At 45.2% G+C, this 17,405-nt stretch overlaps 2 protein-coding genes across 5 annotated transcripts in view; one reads left to right on the forward strand and one right to left on the reverse strand.

Moving 5' to 3' along the window:
* DGKE (diacylglycerol kinase epsilon) overlaps window positions 1-4,333 on the reverse strand; it is a 77,435-nt gene extending 73,102 nt beyond the window's left edge. For 2 of the 4 annotated variants that reach the window (XR_008596857.1, XM_054976910.1), the window contains exon 1: window positions 2,957-3,819. Coding sequence is in view for 3 of the 4 variants with exons in the window: in XM_054976910.1 (XP_054832885.1) it covers window positions 2,957-3,408 (452 nt within the window). In the remaining variant the exon portion in view is untranslated. Of the gene's footprint in view, window positions 1-2,956; window positions 3,820-4,252 lie in introns of those variants that run through there. The other 2 variants (XM_054976912.1, XM_054976913.1) reach the window with 2 other exon arrangements.
* A 5,284-nt stretch (window positions 4,334-9,617) lies between these two features.
* C4H17orf67 (chromosome 4 C17orf67 homolog) lies at window positions 9,618-15,110 on the forward strand. Its single transcript, XM_054978527.1, has 4 exons — window positions 9,618-9,715; window positions 11,056-11,156; window positions 12,943-13,086; window positions 14,241-15,110. Exons 1-3 carry the CDS (start codon window positions 9,667-9,669, stop codon window positions 13,057-13,059), a joined length of 267 nt encoding a protein of 88 aa, XP_054834502.1. The 5' UTR covers window positions 9,618-9,666; the 3' UTR covers window positions 13,060-13,086; window positions 14,241-15,110.
* Window positions 15,111-17,405: the final 2,295 nt, after the last annotated feature.

Below are 17,405 nucleotides of genomic sequence, written 5' to 3' on the forward strand. Positions count from 1 at the left end.
TTGGGACCCGATAAAGCAGGAAAGCTTGTTTTTCTTTTCCAGATTATGAACAAAGAAGAAGATGAAGATGACGAGTGAGCTACAGAGGACAGTATTTAAGTTTTTCATGTGTAGGCTGGGCTGACAGTCTAAGTTTCTTAAAATATATATATTTTGTTTAGCCAAATTAGTTAACAAACATGGATGTTTGTTTAAGCAAATAACATATGCTGTAATGTTATTGTTTCAGTTGAATAAATAAAACTATTTAAATTGTTATTATTAAGGTAATGATTATTTTTCTCCTTCCAATAAAGTACAACAGAAAAGTTGTCCAAATATGAATGATTAACCTAAACTGGGGATAATTCATCTCACAATAAATTAACTATAATGTGTTTCTAATAGTATTAAAATCAATATTTTATACAACTGCCACAATTGCCACAAACCAAAAATATGGTTTGTCAAACCTTCTATATACTGGCATCCTAATACTAGATTTTTATGCCATATATTACATTTATTCAGCACTAAGCTTTGCAACACTGTACTGACATAGTCATAGATACTGTGATCAGGATGAGGCATTCAAGCTGTTGGTTGTTGTGGGTTTTCCGGGCTGTATTGCCGTGGTCTTGGCATTGTAGTTCCTGACGTTTCGCCAGCAGCTGTGGCTGGCATCTTCAGAGGTGTAGCACCAAAAGACAGAGGTCTCTCAGTACTACAATGCCAAGACCACGGCAATACAGCCCGGAAAACCCACAACAATCATCGTTCTCCGGCCATGAAAGCCTTCGACAATACATCCAAGCTGTTGTTGTTACTGTTGTTGTTATTATATCCCACAGGGAGGTTTGTTGATGATACGGACAGAAAGGTGCAATCCCAATAAATTCCTGAGCAGGGCTGCCCTCTCTTAAGGCCAACAGGTCCTTGCAAATACACAACATCTTTGTAAAGAGGCCTTTTGAAACTGATGGCGCAATTCCAAAACGACGAGAAACCAGTATTTATATATTCTTCCTTGAAGTTATCAGCTCACATTTCAGTTTTATATTGTGGGCGTTTGTGCAGTTAATTAAGCAGCAGATTACTCTGCATCGGGTTTCCACAGGAGGAGAAGAAAAAGGCCAATATTATTATACAGCCTTTTAAAAACCAAAAATTCCACTCCTTGCTCTTGTTTCTCTAGCTCACGTTGCAGAATGTCGTTATGACTCAGGCTGCACACGTTCCCATGAACGCACCATCTTGTAATTGTGGCTTAGCAGTTGAAGTGGGCAGAGTTCTTTTTTCCGCCTTCTTATTTAAATTAAAAGGAAGTGGCACCATATTTTTCAGGTCACTTTGCAATGAACTTTAGCCCCAATGCTACTCTCCAAACCTGGAAGTATAGCTGCCAATGACAGAAAAATAAGAGCTGAATTTTTTTTATGATTAGTTCAGAATTCCTGTGAAAACAGCTCTCCGAATACAAATATGCAATTCACTTCCAAGAAAAGGCATCAGTTGCACTATGAACAGCAGCCTTAAGAAAGAAGCAGAGGAATTCATCTCACAGAACTCTCGTGCAACGAGGGAGGATCACAACACGCCCTAAGTTTATAGCAGGTGTCCTGTACAAAAAAATGCCTGCAGAATAAATAGCTCCAGATAGACTGCTCAAGCCAGGTGGCTTTTAGGGCAATACAAAAAAACTGTAGACAGGGTGGGGGTAGGGACAGAGCACTCCCAATTATGGATTTTTCCAGATTCTTATATCAGATTAATTGGTTTTAGAGAGTTATCCCAAGGAAATACTATCAAGTGCTCCTCAGCATCCTGTCTCCCTAGTTATGCTAGTTCCACAGCAAATCAGAATCGTATCATAACGGCAGCAAAGACAGTAATCTTATATCAAACCAGATACCTACCAGCAATGGAATCTGTGGGGAAAAGGCATTTGTTTCGTTAAGGTCGGAGGCTTGGGGCAAGTAATTAGTAAGCTGGGAAACACACATACAAATGACTCAAAAATGAGACCGGACCATGTGATATATAAATATTCCCAAACTGGCTCGACTTCTGTTGAGCAACCCTAAGCATCTTTACAGTCTTCTAAGCCCACTGCTTTCAATTGACATAAAAGAGTGCAACTCTGTTTAGGATTGCACTGCAAACGCCCAAACTGGAAGTTCATGCCGTGCTTCTGCTTGCTGTATTATAAACACTGTGTAAGTCGCTCAAGTGGTACATTAAGTGAGACGGCAAGTAATTATTCATACCCCAGCAGGCCAACGTGGTTTGGCGCCATTTGCAAGGCCAGAACATTTTGTTTTTACCAGCCAGCCTGTACAGGTAAATGTTAGTCATTAACAACAACCAGCACCTTAAGAACCAACCAAGCTCTTTGGAGTTTAGGGAAGCTTCCCTTCATGGCTCTCTGGAGGCCACGATTGCCACAAGGAACCAGGCGAGTGGACCTGCACAAGCTTACATTGCATCATCTTACGGTACTCAGAAAAATGTAAACACATCTTTACCTCTCTCCTCAAAATTTACATACAAAGGTATTTTAAAACTGCTAGAATAAGCTCTTGCTTAGCATTTAATGCCAGAGTCAATGAGAACATCTTCTACATTCTCCAGAATGAGAAAGCCCAAAAGCTGAGAAGCCGTGGGCTCTTTTATCTTGATGTACAGAAAACATAGCGGTCTTCAGTGGATCACAGACCATGATGGGACATGAAGCAGTACACTAAAGAGTGTCTTGAATTTAAAAAGCTACAGAAACCAGTGCAGCCAACAGAGAAAGAGCACATTTGTGTGCTGGAAACCCTATTCTGTAATGACAGTAACCTACACAACTATCTACAAAGGGAGACCTCCCAAAGGACATATTACAGTGATCAAGTCTTGGGCACAAACATCTGGACAGGTATTACTATCATAAGCTTCCTGAACATGGCTATCACATTTAAATCTTCTGTATTACCTGTAATCGCAAAGCTTGGGTTGAGTGCCACACTGCTGCTTGCACACCACACAGTAGCTGCACAGTGGAACATTGCCTCGTATCCAGTGGTGTGTCATGGACACCCCGCCTCCACCACTCATCATGATCTCCTTGCAGAAGAAACGGCGGTCAGCCTTCTTCAGGCAACCTTCATCCACACACAGCCCACAGCAGTTGCAGAAAGCTCCCTGGAGGATATGCTGAGAGCAGATGCAACAGTAGGTGGGCTGGCTAAACAGGTCCACATACTGCCAATCATGCTTGCTTTTGCGTAAGATGTCCTGCACCAGCCCTTGCCTCCGCGATCGCCGAAAGCTCCACCACAAGGTGATCAGTACAGGTACGATGATGGAGCAAAGAGTCCAGAAGGCTAAACTCCATTCCGCAAAAAATCCCAAAGAGATCGGCCTGCTGCTGTCTCCCTTTTCCATCCTCTACTGATTTAGTGTCTCCTCTGTAAATGTCAAATTAAATAACAGACAGGGGAGCTTAACTTGGGTCTTGTCGGCCCCAACGGAAGGGCTGTTCATATAACTGCATTCCATTAATTGCTTCCTTCACAGTTCAAAACAACGTTACCTTTACTAAAGTTCATTTCAGCAACACCACTCTCTTAATCTGCTTTACCATCATCATATACCACATTCCCAGTCTCTCCCTCATCAGACCTCCCAGCACAAGTCCTCTCTTTGCCTTTTATCGGTGGTTATCTTAAAAAGACAAACCTCCTTTTCCTGACCCCCCAATACAGATTCTTCTCAAACACCTCAGAAAGGCGGATTAAGCTAACCGTTGCTAAAGCCTCGTTTGTGACTCCATCTCCCATCTCACCTACTAAGTCGCCCTGCCTCAGTTTCCTCATAGCGATTTCTGCCAAAACTTAAAGAGATACGCAGAGTTGTGCTCACTAGCGGCCTACGCAGCCCGGGGGGGGGGGGGCGGGGGTCGGGGGGTCGGGTCTCCTGCTTTAGCAGAATGGAAAGCCGGGCCGACAAAGGCAAACTCCAGCGGGCAGCCCCGCCCCGGGCCCTCCCCGCTCTCCTCCAACGGGGAGCGTCGCCCCGTCCCTTGCGCCGCTAGGCCCAGAGGCACAGGCCTAGCTAGTCCCCGGCGGCCCGCTCCGTCGCCCCCTCCCCGCACTCCCAGCCGCGGGGGCCGCCAGGGCAGGCGCCGCTCCCCTCCGCGGGGCACCGGCGCCTGCCGCGTCCCTCCGCCTCCCCGCGCGCACCCTCAGAGAGGGCGACGGGCCGCCGCCGCCGCCGCGGGGCCACTCGCCTGGAACCAGGCCGGCAGGCGCAGCCGCGAGTCCCGCCGGCGCCTCCGAACCGGCATCGCCTCGTTCCCGCGGAAGCTGCGCCCGACCTGCACGCCCCGCCCTTCCTCGGCCGGGAGAGCCGCCGGACCCGCTCCGCAGCCCTCAGGCGGGCCGGGCCGGGCCGGGTCAGGCCGGCCGCCGCCCTCGCTGACGGGCCCCAGGCGAGCCGCCCCTCCGCGCAACCGAAGCTCCTGCCCCTCCCGCGCCGCGGCCGGCCCGACGCAGCCCCCCCCCCCAGCCCCGGCCCAGGCCCAGCGGCGGAAGCGGAAGTCCCGCCCGAGGAAGGAGGAAGCGCTGCCGCCGCCGCTGGGGAGGGTTGCTAAGCAACCCGCCGCCCAGGGCCTGGGGGCGGGAGAGGCCCGGCCGAGGAGGCTGCCGGGGAGGGGCCGGGCGGACGGAGGGAGGCAGCCGCCCGGCCAGCCTGCGCACGTCGACGCAGAAGGAAGCCCTGCGGGTCCCAGCAGCACCTTGAAGGCGAATCCACTTTATTGTCGCACAAGCTTTCGAGAGCCACAGCGCCCTTCGTCAGACGCCTCTGTGGTTCTCGAAAGCGGACGATGCGCCTGACGAAGAATGCTGTGGTCCTCGAAAGCTTACGCGACAATAAAGCCCTCAACATTACTTGAAACCACACGGCTTGAGCTGAGTGCCACATTGCTGTTGGCACATGAGTCTTGAGCCGTACAGCAAGATGTTGCCTGAACTCCAGAGGCGCCACCCTTGTCCCTTACAGGGTGGTTGTGACGATTCTTAAGATGATGCAGATGGGGTGCTTAGTACAGAAATATTAGGGCAGCGGTCCTAAGCCTGAGGTAACAGGAGCCTTGTGGCATCTTAAGCACTAACAGATTTTCATTCCAGCACAAGCTTTTTGTGCAAGTAGCCGTTCCTCCCTAGGCATACATATTTGGGATTGCCGGTTTACGGTTGGGAAATTCCTGGACATTTGGCAGTGGAGTTTGGGGTTTGGGGAGGGCAGAAACCTCACTAGGGCACAATGCCTCAGAATCCACTTCCCGCAAGCCGTCATTTCTCCAGCGGATTTGCAATGTCAGGAGAGCTCCAAGCTCCACCTGGAGGTTGGCAAGCCTATGGGTTATGAAAGGAAAAAAAGTCTAAGTGTCAGAGGGTCAGAAAGTGCAGGAAACAGAGTGAGATCTAAGTATGTAAAATTCAAATATAATCCAGGAACGTGCATTTATGACAACGCTGATTAGCCCTCTATCTAGCTTTGTCGAGCTGGGAGCCAGTGCAGATGGAATAAGACTAGACTGACACGATCCCGGCAACCTACTCCCATTGCAGCCTTCTGTACCAATTGCAGCTATCAGACAGCCTTCAAGGATAGCCCCATGTAGAGTGCATTGGAGTAATCTAATTTAAATGTCACCACAGTGGCAACCTCTTTCCTGCCCAGACAGGGTTGCAGCTGACTCACCAGGCAGAGCTGAGGAAAGGCGCCCTTGGCCACCACTGGCGTCTGTTTATTCAGCGGGAGGCCTAGGACCAGCAACAATTGCCTGTTTTTTAAAGGCATGGGGAGCTGGCCGCCATGGGCCATTGGGGTAGGGGGGATGGTGCCGATGAGGGTGTGCTTGGGAACACCCAGACTTTCCTGTCCTCCTGGCTTTGCTGCAATCTTCCCCAAAACTCATAGCAAAGCAGGTTTGGCAAAGATCACAGGAAAGGCAAGGGAAAGCCTGGAAGCACATGGTAGCACCACACTGCTTTCCAATGGCATCCAAGGTGGAGCAAACAGCCCAGGAGGTTGTTGGAGGTTTTTAAGCAGAGGCTGGCTGATCATCTGTCCGCAATGCTGATCCTATGATCTTAGGCAGCTTGTGAGAGAGAGGGCAGGAAGGGATGAGCCAGCGCTCCGCTCTTGTGACCCTTTCTTATGTGCCCAGGGTAATGTTAGAGCGAGTGTAAAACAACGCTGCGGAATAAACACTGAGCTGATTAGAGAGGCAAAAGCTTTATTTGAGGAAGTTACATACTTGAGGGAAAGAGCGAGAGAGAGAGACCCTAGCTATCTGACTACATCTTGCAGAGAGAGAGAAGAAGTGTGGCAGGAGAGAGAAGAAGCAGGATATTGCCCTGGTTAACCCAATAGGAGACAAGACAAGGAAATGACCCCCAGGAAACAAGAGAGGTGCTACTCTCACTGTCCTAACTAAGTGATCCTTGCTGCCCCCTGCGTGGTAGGCTCTTCTTCCTTCTTGCTGCTGCAGTACACCAGACATTGCTATTTCTAACAGGTAATAGGGTCAGGAAAGAATTGTCCTCCAGGACAAATTGGCCAGGGGTCCCGGAGGCCTTTCTGCCTTACTCTGAGCATTGAACAGAGGTCATTGGGAGAGGGGGGTAGCTTTGAATGTTCTGCGTTATGTGGGGGATAGATACAAAAACATATTCCAGAGTAGTATGTTAGTTTGTTGCAACAAAAACAGGAAGAAGTATTTTGCTATCTCTAACATTAACTGATTTACTGTGCCATCCTAAGCACCCATCTAATTTCATTGACCTCACCTAGAGTATTGTGTTCAGTTTTGGGCACCACAACTAAACAAGGACATAGACAAGCTGGAACGTGTCCACAGGAGGGCAACGAAGATGATGAGGGGTCTGGAGACCAAGTTCTATGAGGAAAGGTTGAAGGAGCTCGGCGTGTTTAGCCTGGAGAGGAGACGACTGAGAGGTGATAGGATAACCATCTTCAAGTACTTGAAGGATTGTCATATAGAGGATGGCATGGAGTTGTTTCCCACTGCCCCAGAAGGCCAGACCAGAACCAACAGGTTGAAATTAAATCAAAGGAGCTTTCGGCTAAACGTTAGGAAGAATTTCCTGACAGAGCGGTCCCTCAGGGGAACAGGCTTCCTTGGGAGGTGGTGGGCTCTCCTTCTTTGGAGGTTTTTAAGCAGAGGCTAGATGGCCACCTGACAGCAGCGCTGATTCTGTGAACCTGGGAAGATCATAAGGGGGAGGGCAGAAGGGGTTACATCAGTGGTTAGTTTTTGTGGCGCCTTCTTACATGCCCAGGGTAATGCCAATTGCCACCTTGGAGTAAGGTAGCTATTTCCCCCAGGGCAGTTTGGCTAGGGATTCTGACAGTGTTTTTCCTTCTTCTGGGCATGGAGCAAGGGTCACTGGGTGTGTGGGAGAGAAGGGGAGGTAATTGTGCAGGGGGGTTGACTAGATGACCCTGGAGGTACCTTCCAACCCTATGATTCTATGATTCTAAGTCAATGTACTTAAAGGGTACTTAGGATGTGTGTATTTAGAAGGTTGCAACTAGACATGGGCACGAACTGCATTACGAACCAAAAAAACCCACGAACCGCCTGATCGTCTGTTCGCGATTCAGCGGTTCGTGAGGGTCCATGGCCAACAAACCAGCGTTCATTGGAAGCCTGGTTCGTTGTGTAAGCCCACGGTTCATGAAGCCAGACAGTCAGGCACCATTAATCAATTCCCTTGGAAACGGAGCTGGGGGAATGCCTGAACTCTGTCTGCACTCCTTCTGTCACCCTGGAAACCCGAATCGAAGCCCAGCTTACCTTGATCGGCAGGTCTTCCTTCCAACCATGGAGCTGCAAATTGGTTAAAATTGGTTACATGGGAGAAGACACCCGGGGGGAGGGAGGGGGAAGGGGGGGTGTTCTGTAGCCATGGGCACTCCAATCTCATCCCTGCAAACCCTGATAGGCAGTTCTGACGGCCAGCCCCTTGTACACTGGGCCAACATCAACTGGTGGCTCTGATTGTATCGAGTGGGAGTTTCCTCGGGGCCTCAGATTGGAGAGGGTATAACTCCAAGATCCCTATTGCAATCTTGACCAAACTTGGGTGCTGGTTGGAGGAGAGCCTGCTAAACACTCCTTGTGAATATAGGCTCTCTAAGTGCAACGGGGGCCATTCCGATGCCCACAAATCACGAACCGGTTCGGTAACGGGAAATGTTCATTACGGTTCATTTGTTCGGGTTCGGCGGTGGCACCGAACCACGAACCACAGGTTCGTTAATTTTTTTTGGTTCATGCCCATGTCTAGTTGCAACTCTGCTTAGGATGGTGCTGTTATTGTCAAAGCCCACACTTCTTGCTTTTCATTGGTTTCTGAATCCACTTTATGCAATTTCGTTCTTTGTCCATCATGTCAATCTGCCAACCGAGGACGTTTCATGCACCGGATGAAATAAGCTTTACTCCTTGAAAGCTTATGCCACCCTAAATCTGTTTCTTTAAAGGTGCCACTTTAAAACTTTTTGGTTTTATAAATACATACATACATACATACATACATACATACATACATACATACATATATACATACATACATACATACATACATACATACTGTTTTGTCCCATTTCTCATATATCAACATCTTGCTGCATGGCTGTACGCCAAAAGAGAAAAAAATGCTTGCTTTTTTTCTTTACAAAATTTGCAAAGTTTGGTTTTATTTTTACAGTAATGAATGAGATGGACCTCAAAACAGGTTATTAGAAAGAATCATACACATTACTGCCTGGTGTGTTTAAAATGTAATCACCCCTTTTCAGGTCCAATTGCTCCAAGGGCTGCCAGCTGTCTGAAGCAAAACATGTCCTTTTAGCAGAAGCTTGGTGGTAGGAAGTGCCACCAAATCATTGCCTGCTTGGGTTCTCAAGGCAAGAGACGAACAGAGGTGGTTCATCACCATTGCCTGCCTCTGCATAGGAACCCTGGTTTTCGTAGGTGGACTCTCTTCCAATTTCTAACCAAGATCAACTCTGTTTAGCTTCCAAGATCGAGCTAGCCTGGTCTATCCAGGTCAGAGCAACAGAAGATTAATGAGATGTTACTTACCAAGCAATTTTTTTCATCCATACCATAAAAAGTTCCAGCTGCCCATTTCTACACATTAAGCCTGTATTAAAGAGTCAGGACATTTTTTTCTCCAGGCCTGTTGGCAACCTTAGATGTATCTAGTGAATATGTAGTGTTTCCCAAGTGGATTTCTTAGAGGGAAAAAAATCCTAAAACAACACAACCTGTGCCAAGCATTTTGGGGAGGTCTGCCTCCTTGTTTACTTCTGCCTTTTTGAAGCTTTGCTCTTTCTCTCTATTTTTTCAAAGTGTACCTTTTGCAAATAAGGCTTGTCTGTTTCCTTGTCCTCATGAATAGATTAGCACTACAAGAACACTGAAGCCCACAATAGCCATATTCAAAACCCAGGACCAGATGTCCTAGAACCCATACTCTTAAGTCATAGCAGTCGAAGAATAAACAAACATCTGTGACTGACGTGTAGGTGCTTCAAGTAGGCTGATACCTCCATCGGAGACATTCATTTTGGAGGAGCAGACCAAGAGATAGCGGAATCACAATGAAGACAGCTTTTGTTCTTATCCTGATCTTGCTAACCAATTTTATAGGTAGGTATTAACTGAGAGGGTAGTAGAGGGAAGGTTATGGATTATTCTGTGTAGGGTTCTATGTCAATATTAACAGTGGCTGGTGTCTTTAAAATGTCTTTGTGGTCCTGACTGAGCAGGTACAAAATGCAGTTGGCAATCATACTACACTGCAGTTTTGTTTAGAGTTGTCATTTAACAATTGTGCTGCTGTAGGAGAGAGCCACCACAGGAAAACAACTGCAGGAAGCTGGCAAGAACATGCAGTAGCCCAGCAGTAAAGTAAGTGATTGAGAGAGCTGGTTTTTATGCAGACGTATCACGAGGACGGTTTTCAACTGATGCCGCAGCCCTTGTGAGACGTTAAGAAGTCTGTGTGTTTATATTTCGCACTGGAAAGTAGGATTTTAAGTAATCTGGGTGGAGTCACATAATCTTAGTGCTCTCCTATCATTGTTACCGTATCTCTATATTAGCAAAAGAAAATGGGGACAAAAACTACCATGCCCCGAGGTCAGTGTCCTAGCAAGTCAGTTCAGGATTGCAGCCTTGAAGAGCTTCAGAGTCATTTGTCAATTAATAAGATCCTGGTTGCAATCCTGAGCACACTTATTAGGAAATAAATCCTGTTGAGCTCAGCACAACTTACTTCTGAGTAAACACGTGTAGGATCAGGCTGCAGTCCTGCGGACTATGGAATTCAGTGGGATTTACTTCCAAATGCAGCCGCATGAGGATTTTTATGTTATATACACATCTATCGATACCACTTTAGTCTGGCTTTCTTCAGTGTTTCTTGCAGCTTACTTATATAAGCTGCATAATTTTTGTATTATTATTTCATATAAATTCTCAGACCCTACGAATTTTATCTTGCATAGCTGAGGGACATGATGTATCAGGATGTTCTTTTGCGCAAGCTCCATTGAAATACATGGGAGCCCGCCATACATCCCAACGGGGCTGATACGGGGTGGGGGAACAGCTCCCCGCAGACTCTTCCCAGTGGAAAGGGTAAAGCGGATCATGAGTAGATGGTGTTGTAATACTTTTCCTCATTTTTGTGAAGAGATGTGTTCTGTGTAGGTTTTGTTTACTTTAACCTGTCCAACTTATAAACAAGCCCTGGTTTATTATTAAAATGGTTTCAGATTCCACTCGTGCCGTCTGGAATGCAATACCCTCCGTAGAGGGCAGTGTAATGAAAGGACACATTGTGTATTATAATATATATGTAATGGATATGTATAAGTGCTCGCTTGCTCTCTGTCATACACACACATGCAGATATAACTTGAAAACACGTAATCCTCTATGTAAAAGCTTAACTATTGTCCATTTTTCTTCTCCCCCCGCCCCAGCTGCCTCACCAATACTGCCGGAAAAACAAGCTAAACAGATTTTGAGAACCCGCCGTGAAGATAAATCAAGAAAACCTGGCTTCCCAGATGAACCATTTAGGGTGATTTTAATATTTTAATTAAGATAAAAAACAGGGTTTGGGGGCCAGATGTTATTTTAAAAAGTAAAAAAGCTTCCGCTGGTAACCAGGAGTATTACTTCAGAAACAATTCCAAGTTTCTATGATGGCACAAACGAGCTCTGTATTTTATACTCTTCCTCCCCATCTCACTCCAAATGTAGGAATTAAGAACTGTACCCACCTGATTCCACTCCCTCAAAGAAAGGCTCTGCATTTCAGCAATATTTAAATAATATGCACAGAAATGTGTAAAGTGAATGAGAGCAGCACCTCACAATGAATCATCAGCACAATTGAAAACAGGGAGAAAGCCAGTTGTATAACAAATATAACATCTCTGTATCTCACCTTCAGGATGTTAAGGAGGCAGTTTAGGATTAGCATTTTAAAAATCCCAAAGACGTAATCCTGTGTCTCATTCACTTCACTATATTCCATTAGTTTTGCCATTTCTTCAATGTTCTGCACCTTATATAACCATTCACATAAAAAGGTGACTGTAGTTTAAGGCATTTTTAAAACTGACTAGGATTTCGCTGTTTAAGATATGCCTAGCTAAACTAATTTTTTCGTCACTCTGTCCTTAATTTGTGCAGGCCAAACAACTAGGTATTTTAGGCTGCAATGCTAATGACGCTTTCCTGGAAGTAAACCCAATTGAATAACATGGAATTTATTTCCAAGAAGACTTCGGGTTTCTTCACATAGGGTGCAATCCTAAGCAGAGTTCATTGAATTTAAAAGGATGCCGCTGTGTTTAGGATTGCCCTGTCAGTGTGTTTTCCACATTTATATGGCGCATGGTTCCATTCTTTCAAGAGTAAGTGGATCTAGATGTTATTAGGCTGCATGCTTTGTAAGTCTTATGTCCATAAATGTTCCTTGTCTTCCCTTGATTGGTGTATGTTAGCCAGGTCTTGCCAGCCAGGTGGCATAACTGACATCCGAGTTATGATGACTGGCTGATCGTACTCCCCCATATTTACATACTGTGCATTCTAGAGGAGGTCCCTGTCATGGCAGAGCATCACCGCGCTCCAGGCATTTGGACTGTTTGGCACAATCCAGCCTAAAGAGGTGCCTTTAAAGTCCATTTTATCTCAAAGGGACAGAGTTCAGGAGAAGCTTGATTCGCATCTTGAAAACAATAGAACTTAAATGTGCTTCATCTTTGATCAGATCATGCTCACTGTTATGATGTATTTAGCGCCAATGGTGTTCTAAGTGCTGCCTATATCATGCACCGAAACATCCTGATTATTTCAGTGGGATTTTGCAGTATTTAATTTTTCTGTACATTGGATTTAATTCAGCTGGTTATACTATGATGTTACTTCATTTCATACTGGCTGTTTTAATAAAAGTTGTGCTGCCAACCTGTTCAAGGATTTTGCATTCATCTGCTTTTTAACAGATTGACTGGGTAATCAATTAAATTTAAAGGTTACATATCACCAAGGCCTCGATATAAGTATGTTTTTGAGGGAGTGAAGTCTAAAATGTTTGAAAACTAAACAAAAATAATAATCATTCTTAGGCCATATTTATTATTTTTTCATTATGATTTAAAATAGAGATCTTTCCACTTTTTCTATAATAGTAATGCCATATATAAAACCACAGAGGTACAGAAGTCTAGAAATCTAAATTAAATTACATCAAACCAGTCATGCTAAGATTTCTTATAAGCGAGTGGGGTTTGGAAGATCAAGCCAATGGGCAGGGGCACGTTAATAAGCGGCTTTTAAATATTTTCTTTTTACAGGAGTACATGTTGTACCTGCAACGCTTAGAGCAGAGATCTGAAGAGCAGTTCCTGGAGCACTGGCTGAATCCGCACTGCTACCCACATTGTGACAGGAATTTAGTGTATCCTGTATAAAGCACTTGGTTTTTTCTCTCAGTTGAGGTAAACTTTTTTAGACTTTTCAGCGTTTTCTTCTAGAACAGAAAATCTAGTTACAATTTTTATAACTTCTTTAATTCATGGTCATAGATCCAGAGGAGTTAGCCGTGTTCGTCTGTAGTTGCAAAATAGTATTGCATCTGATGAAGAGAGCTGTGGTTCTCGAAAGCTTATGCCTCAATAAAGTTGGTTAGTCTTAAAGGTGCTACTGGACTTTTTACTATTCTTTAATTCAGTGATTATTATATATATTTGTATCTCCTATATTGAATGCTGGTCCTGGACTCCAGTGGATCCCAAATAATTGAATCAGGTTCAGATGAGAGTATTCTTTTGTAGATCTGGGGGACTCCCCCCCCCCCAAATTTGCAGGGACAATATACAGAAGTGTCCTCATTGGTTGGAAGTTGGCGGTATAGGAGGGAGCTGCCATACCAGCTGGGCCTGGTTGGTAAATTGGGTGGTAAGTGGGACGAAGAGAAGGAATCAGGAAGGAGAGATGCAAATTAGATAACTAAAATAGTATAAAGATAAGATATGTAGAAGGAAGTAAAGAGTAACATATGGAGTATGGGTCAAATTGGTTGACTTATATTGAATGTATGCAATGCTTATAATGTACTTAAAGTTATATATAATGAGGGACAAATTGTTTGTACCATATAGACGAGACTAGAATGAGTAAGATAGAGTACAGGCTACTAAAATGACTATTGAAGAATATATGCCAGGAATGTATTATTTAGTTGATAAGTTAAAAGGGAAAGGAAATAGAGATAGCACTGTGTTATAATAGATAAGCTTAGAAGAGAGTGAAAATATATGTTTAATAGATAAAATAAGTTTGAAATGAGTAGGGGGAAAATAGACAAAGGGTTGGAAAACTGTTGGAAGTCAATAAAAGGGGGGGAAAGGGAGGGGGTTAGAATTGGAATATTAGAATTTAAAGGAAATTGATTGTAATGGATATTAAATGTTTCTAATCCAATAAAATTAAAAAAAAAAAAGGAAGGAGAGATGCTATGGGGATGGCCGGAAAAGGGAACAAATAAATTGTGGGGGAGGGGATCCAGAGGAAGATGAGATGTCTCCCCTTGTGGATCACCCATTTGTGTGTGTGTGTGTGTGTGTATAACCTATTTCAATACTTCTTCCAGATCACCCTTCTGTGTTCACAAAGAAGAAGGAAAAGACTACATGAAATGGAACAAGCTTCATCGAGCACTTGCTGCGCACATAATTAAAGCAACCAAGCTTTGAGTTTTGAGATTACTCTGCAATTTTAGCAATCTATCTGAACTTCCTTTGTTGCAATGAGCATTGTGAAAAGCTTCATTCTGTTAAATATCATTGGCGTAGATTCTAGAAATCTGCCCCCACCCCACTCATTTGCGAACTATAGAGCTGGGCTCTCTAGGGCAGAAAGAAGTGAGTGTCTACCCCTCAAGTGTGGGAACATCAAAAACAGCTTAAAAGTTTAGAAGCAAGACAAATATGTCCAGGGCTTCAAATGATCAGAGGAAAGGCCTTCTCTACCCTCTCCAGTTCCACAGCCCTGCTGTGCCACCATCCACCCCTCTTTTCATCCCTTGTTCATACAAATCTGCTACATATATAACCATGTCTTATGTTGGTTTACTTAGAACTAAATCCAATTGGATTGGATTCTGCCCAAAATTAATGCATGAGCAGAGGGTCTGTTGACTTTTGCTAATCCCCCCTTTCACAGCAGACCACCAACCCCCCCAACTATTCCTGGGGGTCTCCCATCCTCCAGGGGCAGCATTTTGGGCTGCAATGGGAAGGGGGAGAAGGGAAAGTTGTGTTTCCATAGGTGAAAATCCTTCTATCTGTAGAAATTGCAGACAGGATCCAAGCTATTGTGTTTAATAATGTTACTCCTACACATGAATAGGATTGTGTGTGACTATAATGACCATTGCCTCCTTCCTTCCTTTCTACCTAGGGTCCAAGAATTAAAGGGGGGGGTGCATTTTTCCAGGGTCTGGCAGGAGAGAATAGGTATAACCAGGGCTTTTTTTCAGGGGGAACGCGGGGCAACGGAGTTCCAGAACCTCTTGAAAATGGTCACATGGCTGGTGGCCCCGCCCCCTGATCTCTAGACAGAGGGGAGCAATCTCAGCTCCCCTCTGTCTGGAGATCAGGGGGCGGGGCCACCAGCCATGTGACCATTTTCTCTGAGGGCAACCCACTGAGTTCCACCACCTCTTTCCCCAGAAAAAAAGCCCTGGGTATAACATTTTAAAATTAAAGCAGAAAAAAATATTTAATGGCTTTTTAGCTGTATGTATGTCATATCACTCACTGGTCAGTGTGAATATAAAGGGGTACATGTGTGAATGCTTGTGCGCTCATGCCTCTAGCTGGCCACTTTGCTTCACACGTTTTAAAGTACACCAGTTGCATCTGGGGACTCCGTGTAACAGTCAGACGTGAGCTGTGAGTTTTCCTCCATTCCCCCACATGGTGACTGTGGGATGCATGGAATTGGGGCTTTAGTCTCCCCGCCATGCCGTTTTTCGGATCTGACAGTGTTATTTAGCCCATTGGGGCAATCTGTGTTTATCCCAGGGAACACACGGGTATCCCTAATGGGCCAAGTACCTCCCTGAGGGACCATTTCAGGCCAAGGAAAGGGCATTGGGGTGGGGGCTGAATCCCATTCCAATTCCGGCCCCACAAGTGTAGGGATGGAGGAGAACTCGCATCTGATTGTTATATTAGGTAGGGAACCCAAAGCCAAACTGTGCCATCTTGTGTCAATGCCTAGATGCTGATCCAGCACAGCTGCTCACGTTCTTAGTGACAGGAGCAACCGAGTGGGTGGGGGGGTAGACCTGCTCTCAACTGAACCTGCGTAGAGGGCCAGCCCTCCATGTGTCACAGCCAAGTTGACAAAAACAAATGGCAGAAAAATTGGGGTATTTGTTGTTTTTTAAAGGTAGTAATAAGGCGCATAAAGCTAGGCAAAGCTGAGTACTTTTGGAGCCAATAATTTCTGCAGGAAAGATTTAAGGGTGTGAAATTGCCCAGGGCAATTGCATTGTTTCTTTGGAGTTTGTGTCCCTTGCTCAGCTCAGGCCCACACCATCTCGAGAACCTGCCTGCATGCGTACACGCAAAATTGCAGGGATGTGTTGGAACAAAATTTTATTCAGTTTTAGGACTCTGGAGTTGTCACTGAAGAACACACACAGGGGCAAATGGAAGGCAAGCTGGAGACCAGCTAAATGCACTGTTTGCTTAGCTTTTGCTTGTTATGTTTATTGCCTTGTGTAATACATGCTTCAATCCAAACCAGCTTCTGTTCGTTGGCGTTTTCTCATGGAATCAGATAATGCCCATTAAGAAAAATAAATCTCCTCGAGCAGTAGTCTTTATTAGGATTGCCAACAGGTCTGGAGAAAAGTGGTCTGTCCCTGGAACAAAGCCTTGATGTGGGATGTTATTGCTCTCCGTGACATGAAAAGTAGCAGCTGCCCGTTTCCATGCAGTCAGCCTCTCTTAAAGTGACAGGGCTTTTTTTTCCCTCCAGGCCTGTTCATAAACCTGCTCATTTATTTGTACGGCTGATGTGTCTGTCTGTGTGGCTTTGGACATTCAGTGTCAGAACCATTCTTGGGATTACACAGCCCTGATTACTGCTTCCTCAGCACCACAGTCCAACTGGGCCAGCTGTTTCACCAGAGCCTGTGTGTAAAATATGCTTTCCAATGAGGTAGGTGGGAGAGCCCGGTTGTTTGCAGTGAGCTGGGTAAGAAGAGCCGCCTCCTCCTCCAGAAATATTCTCTCATGCTGGGTTTATTATAAGGGCCAAGCTAGATATGATACAGGGAAATCCACAACAGGATCTTCATTCAGTTTGGGTCCAGGATTCGTACCAAAGGCGTGTTTTTTAAAAACCTTATTTTCCTGTGCTGTTTTCCCAGTGCAAATTGCTCTCTCCTCTGCTGCTTGCCCTGTGGGGAAAACATATATGCCACATGTAAGACGAACATTATCGTCAGATAATGTCTGTAATATCAAGCTGCTGTCAAAGGTGCACATACAGGGATGGTCCAAACAATGAAAATCCTAGCAGTCTAGCTGAGCCTGGGTGGGCCTGACATGATGCAGATGGTTAAAATTGCTTTCCATCGGCTCTTAGGCTGTGCCAATGCTGTGAGTATTCACTAGTCACAAAATTGACTAAATAGCAACTGAGCAGGGAAACAGGATTGATAACTGCATATTTCTGTTGCGTTAACATATTCCTCCCCGCTTACAGTTAACAACTGCACCCAGTGTGAAATCCTCGCTCC

Source organism: Eublepharis macularius, chromosome 4 (assembly GCF_028583425.1).
Source record: "Eublepharis macularius isolate TG4126 chromosome 4, MPM_Emac_v1.0, whole genome shotgun sequence".
In the NCBI taxonomy this organism is placed as follows: domain Eukaryota; kingdom Metazoa; phylum Chordata; class Lepidosauria; order Squamata; family Eublepharidae; genus Eublepharis; species Eublepharis macularius.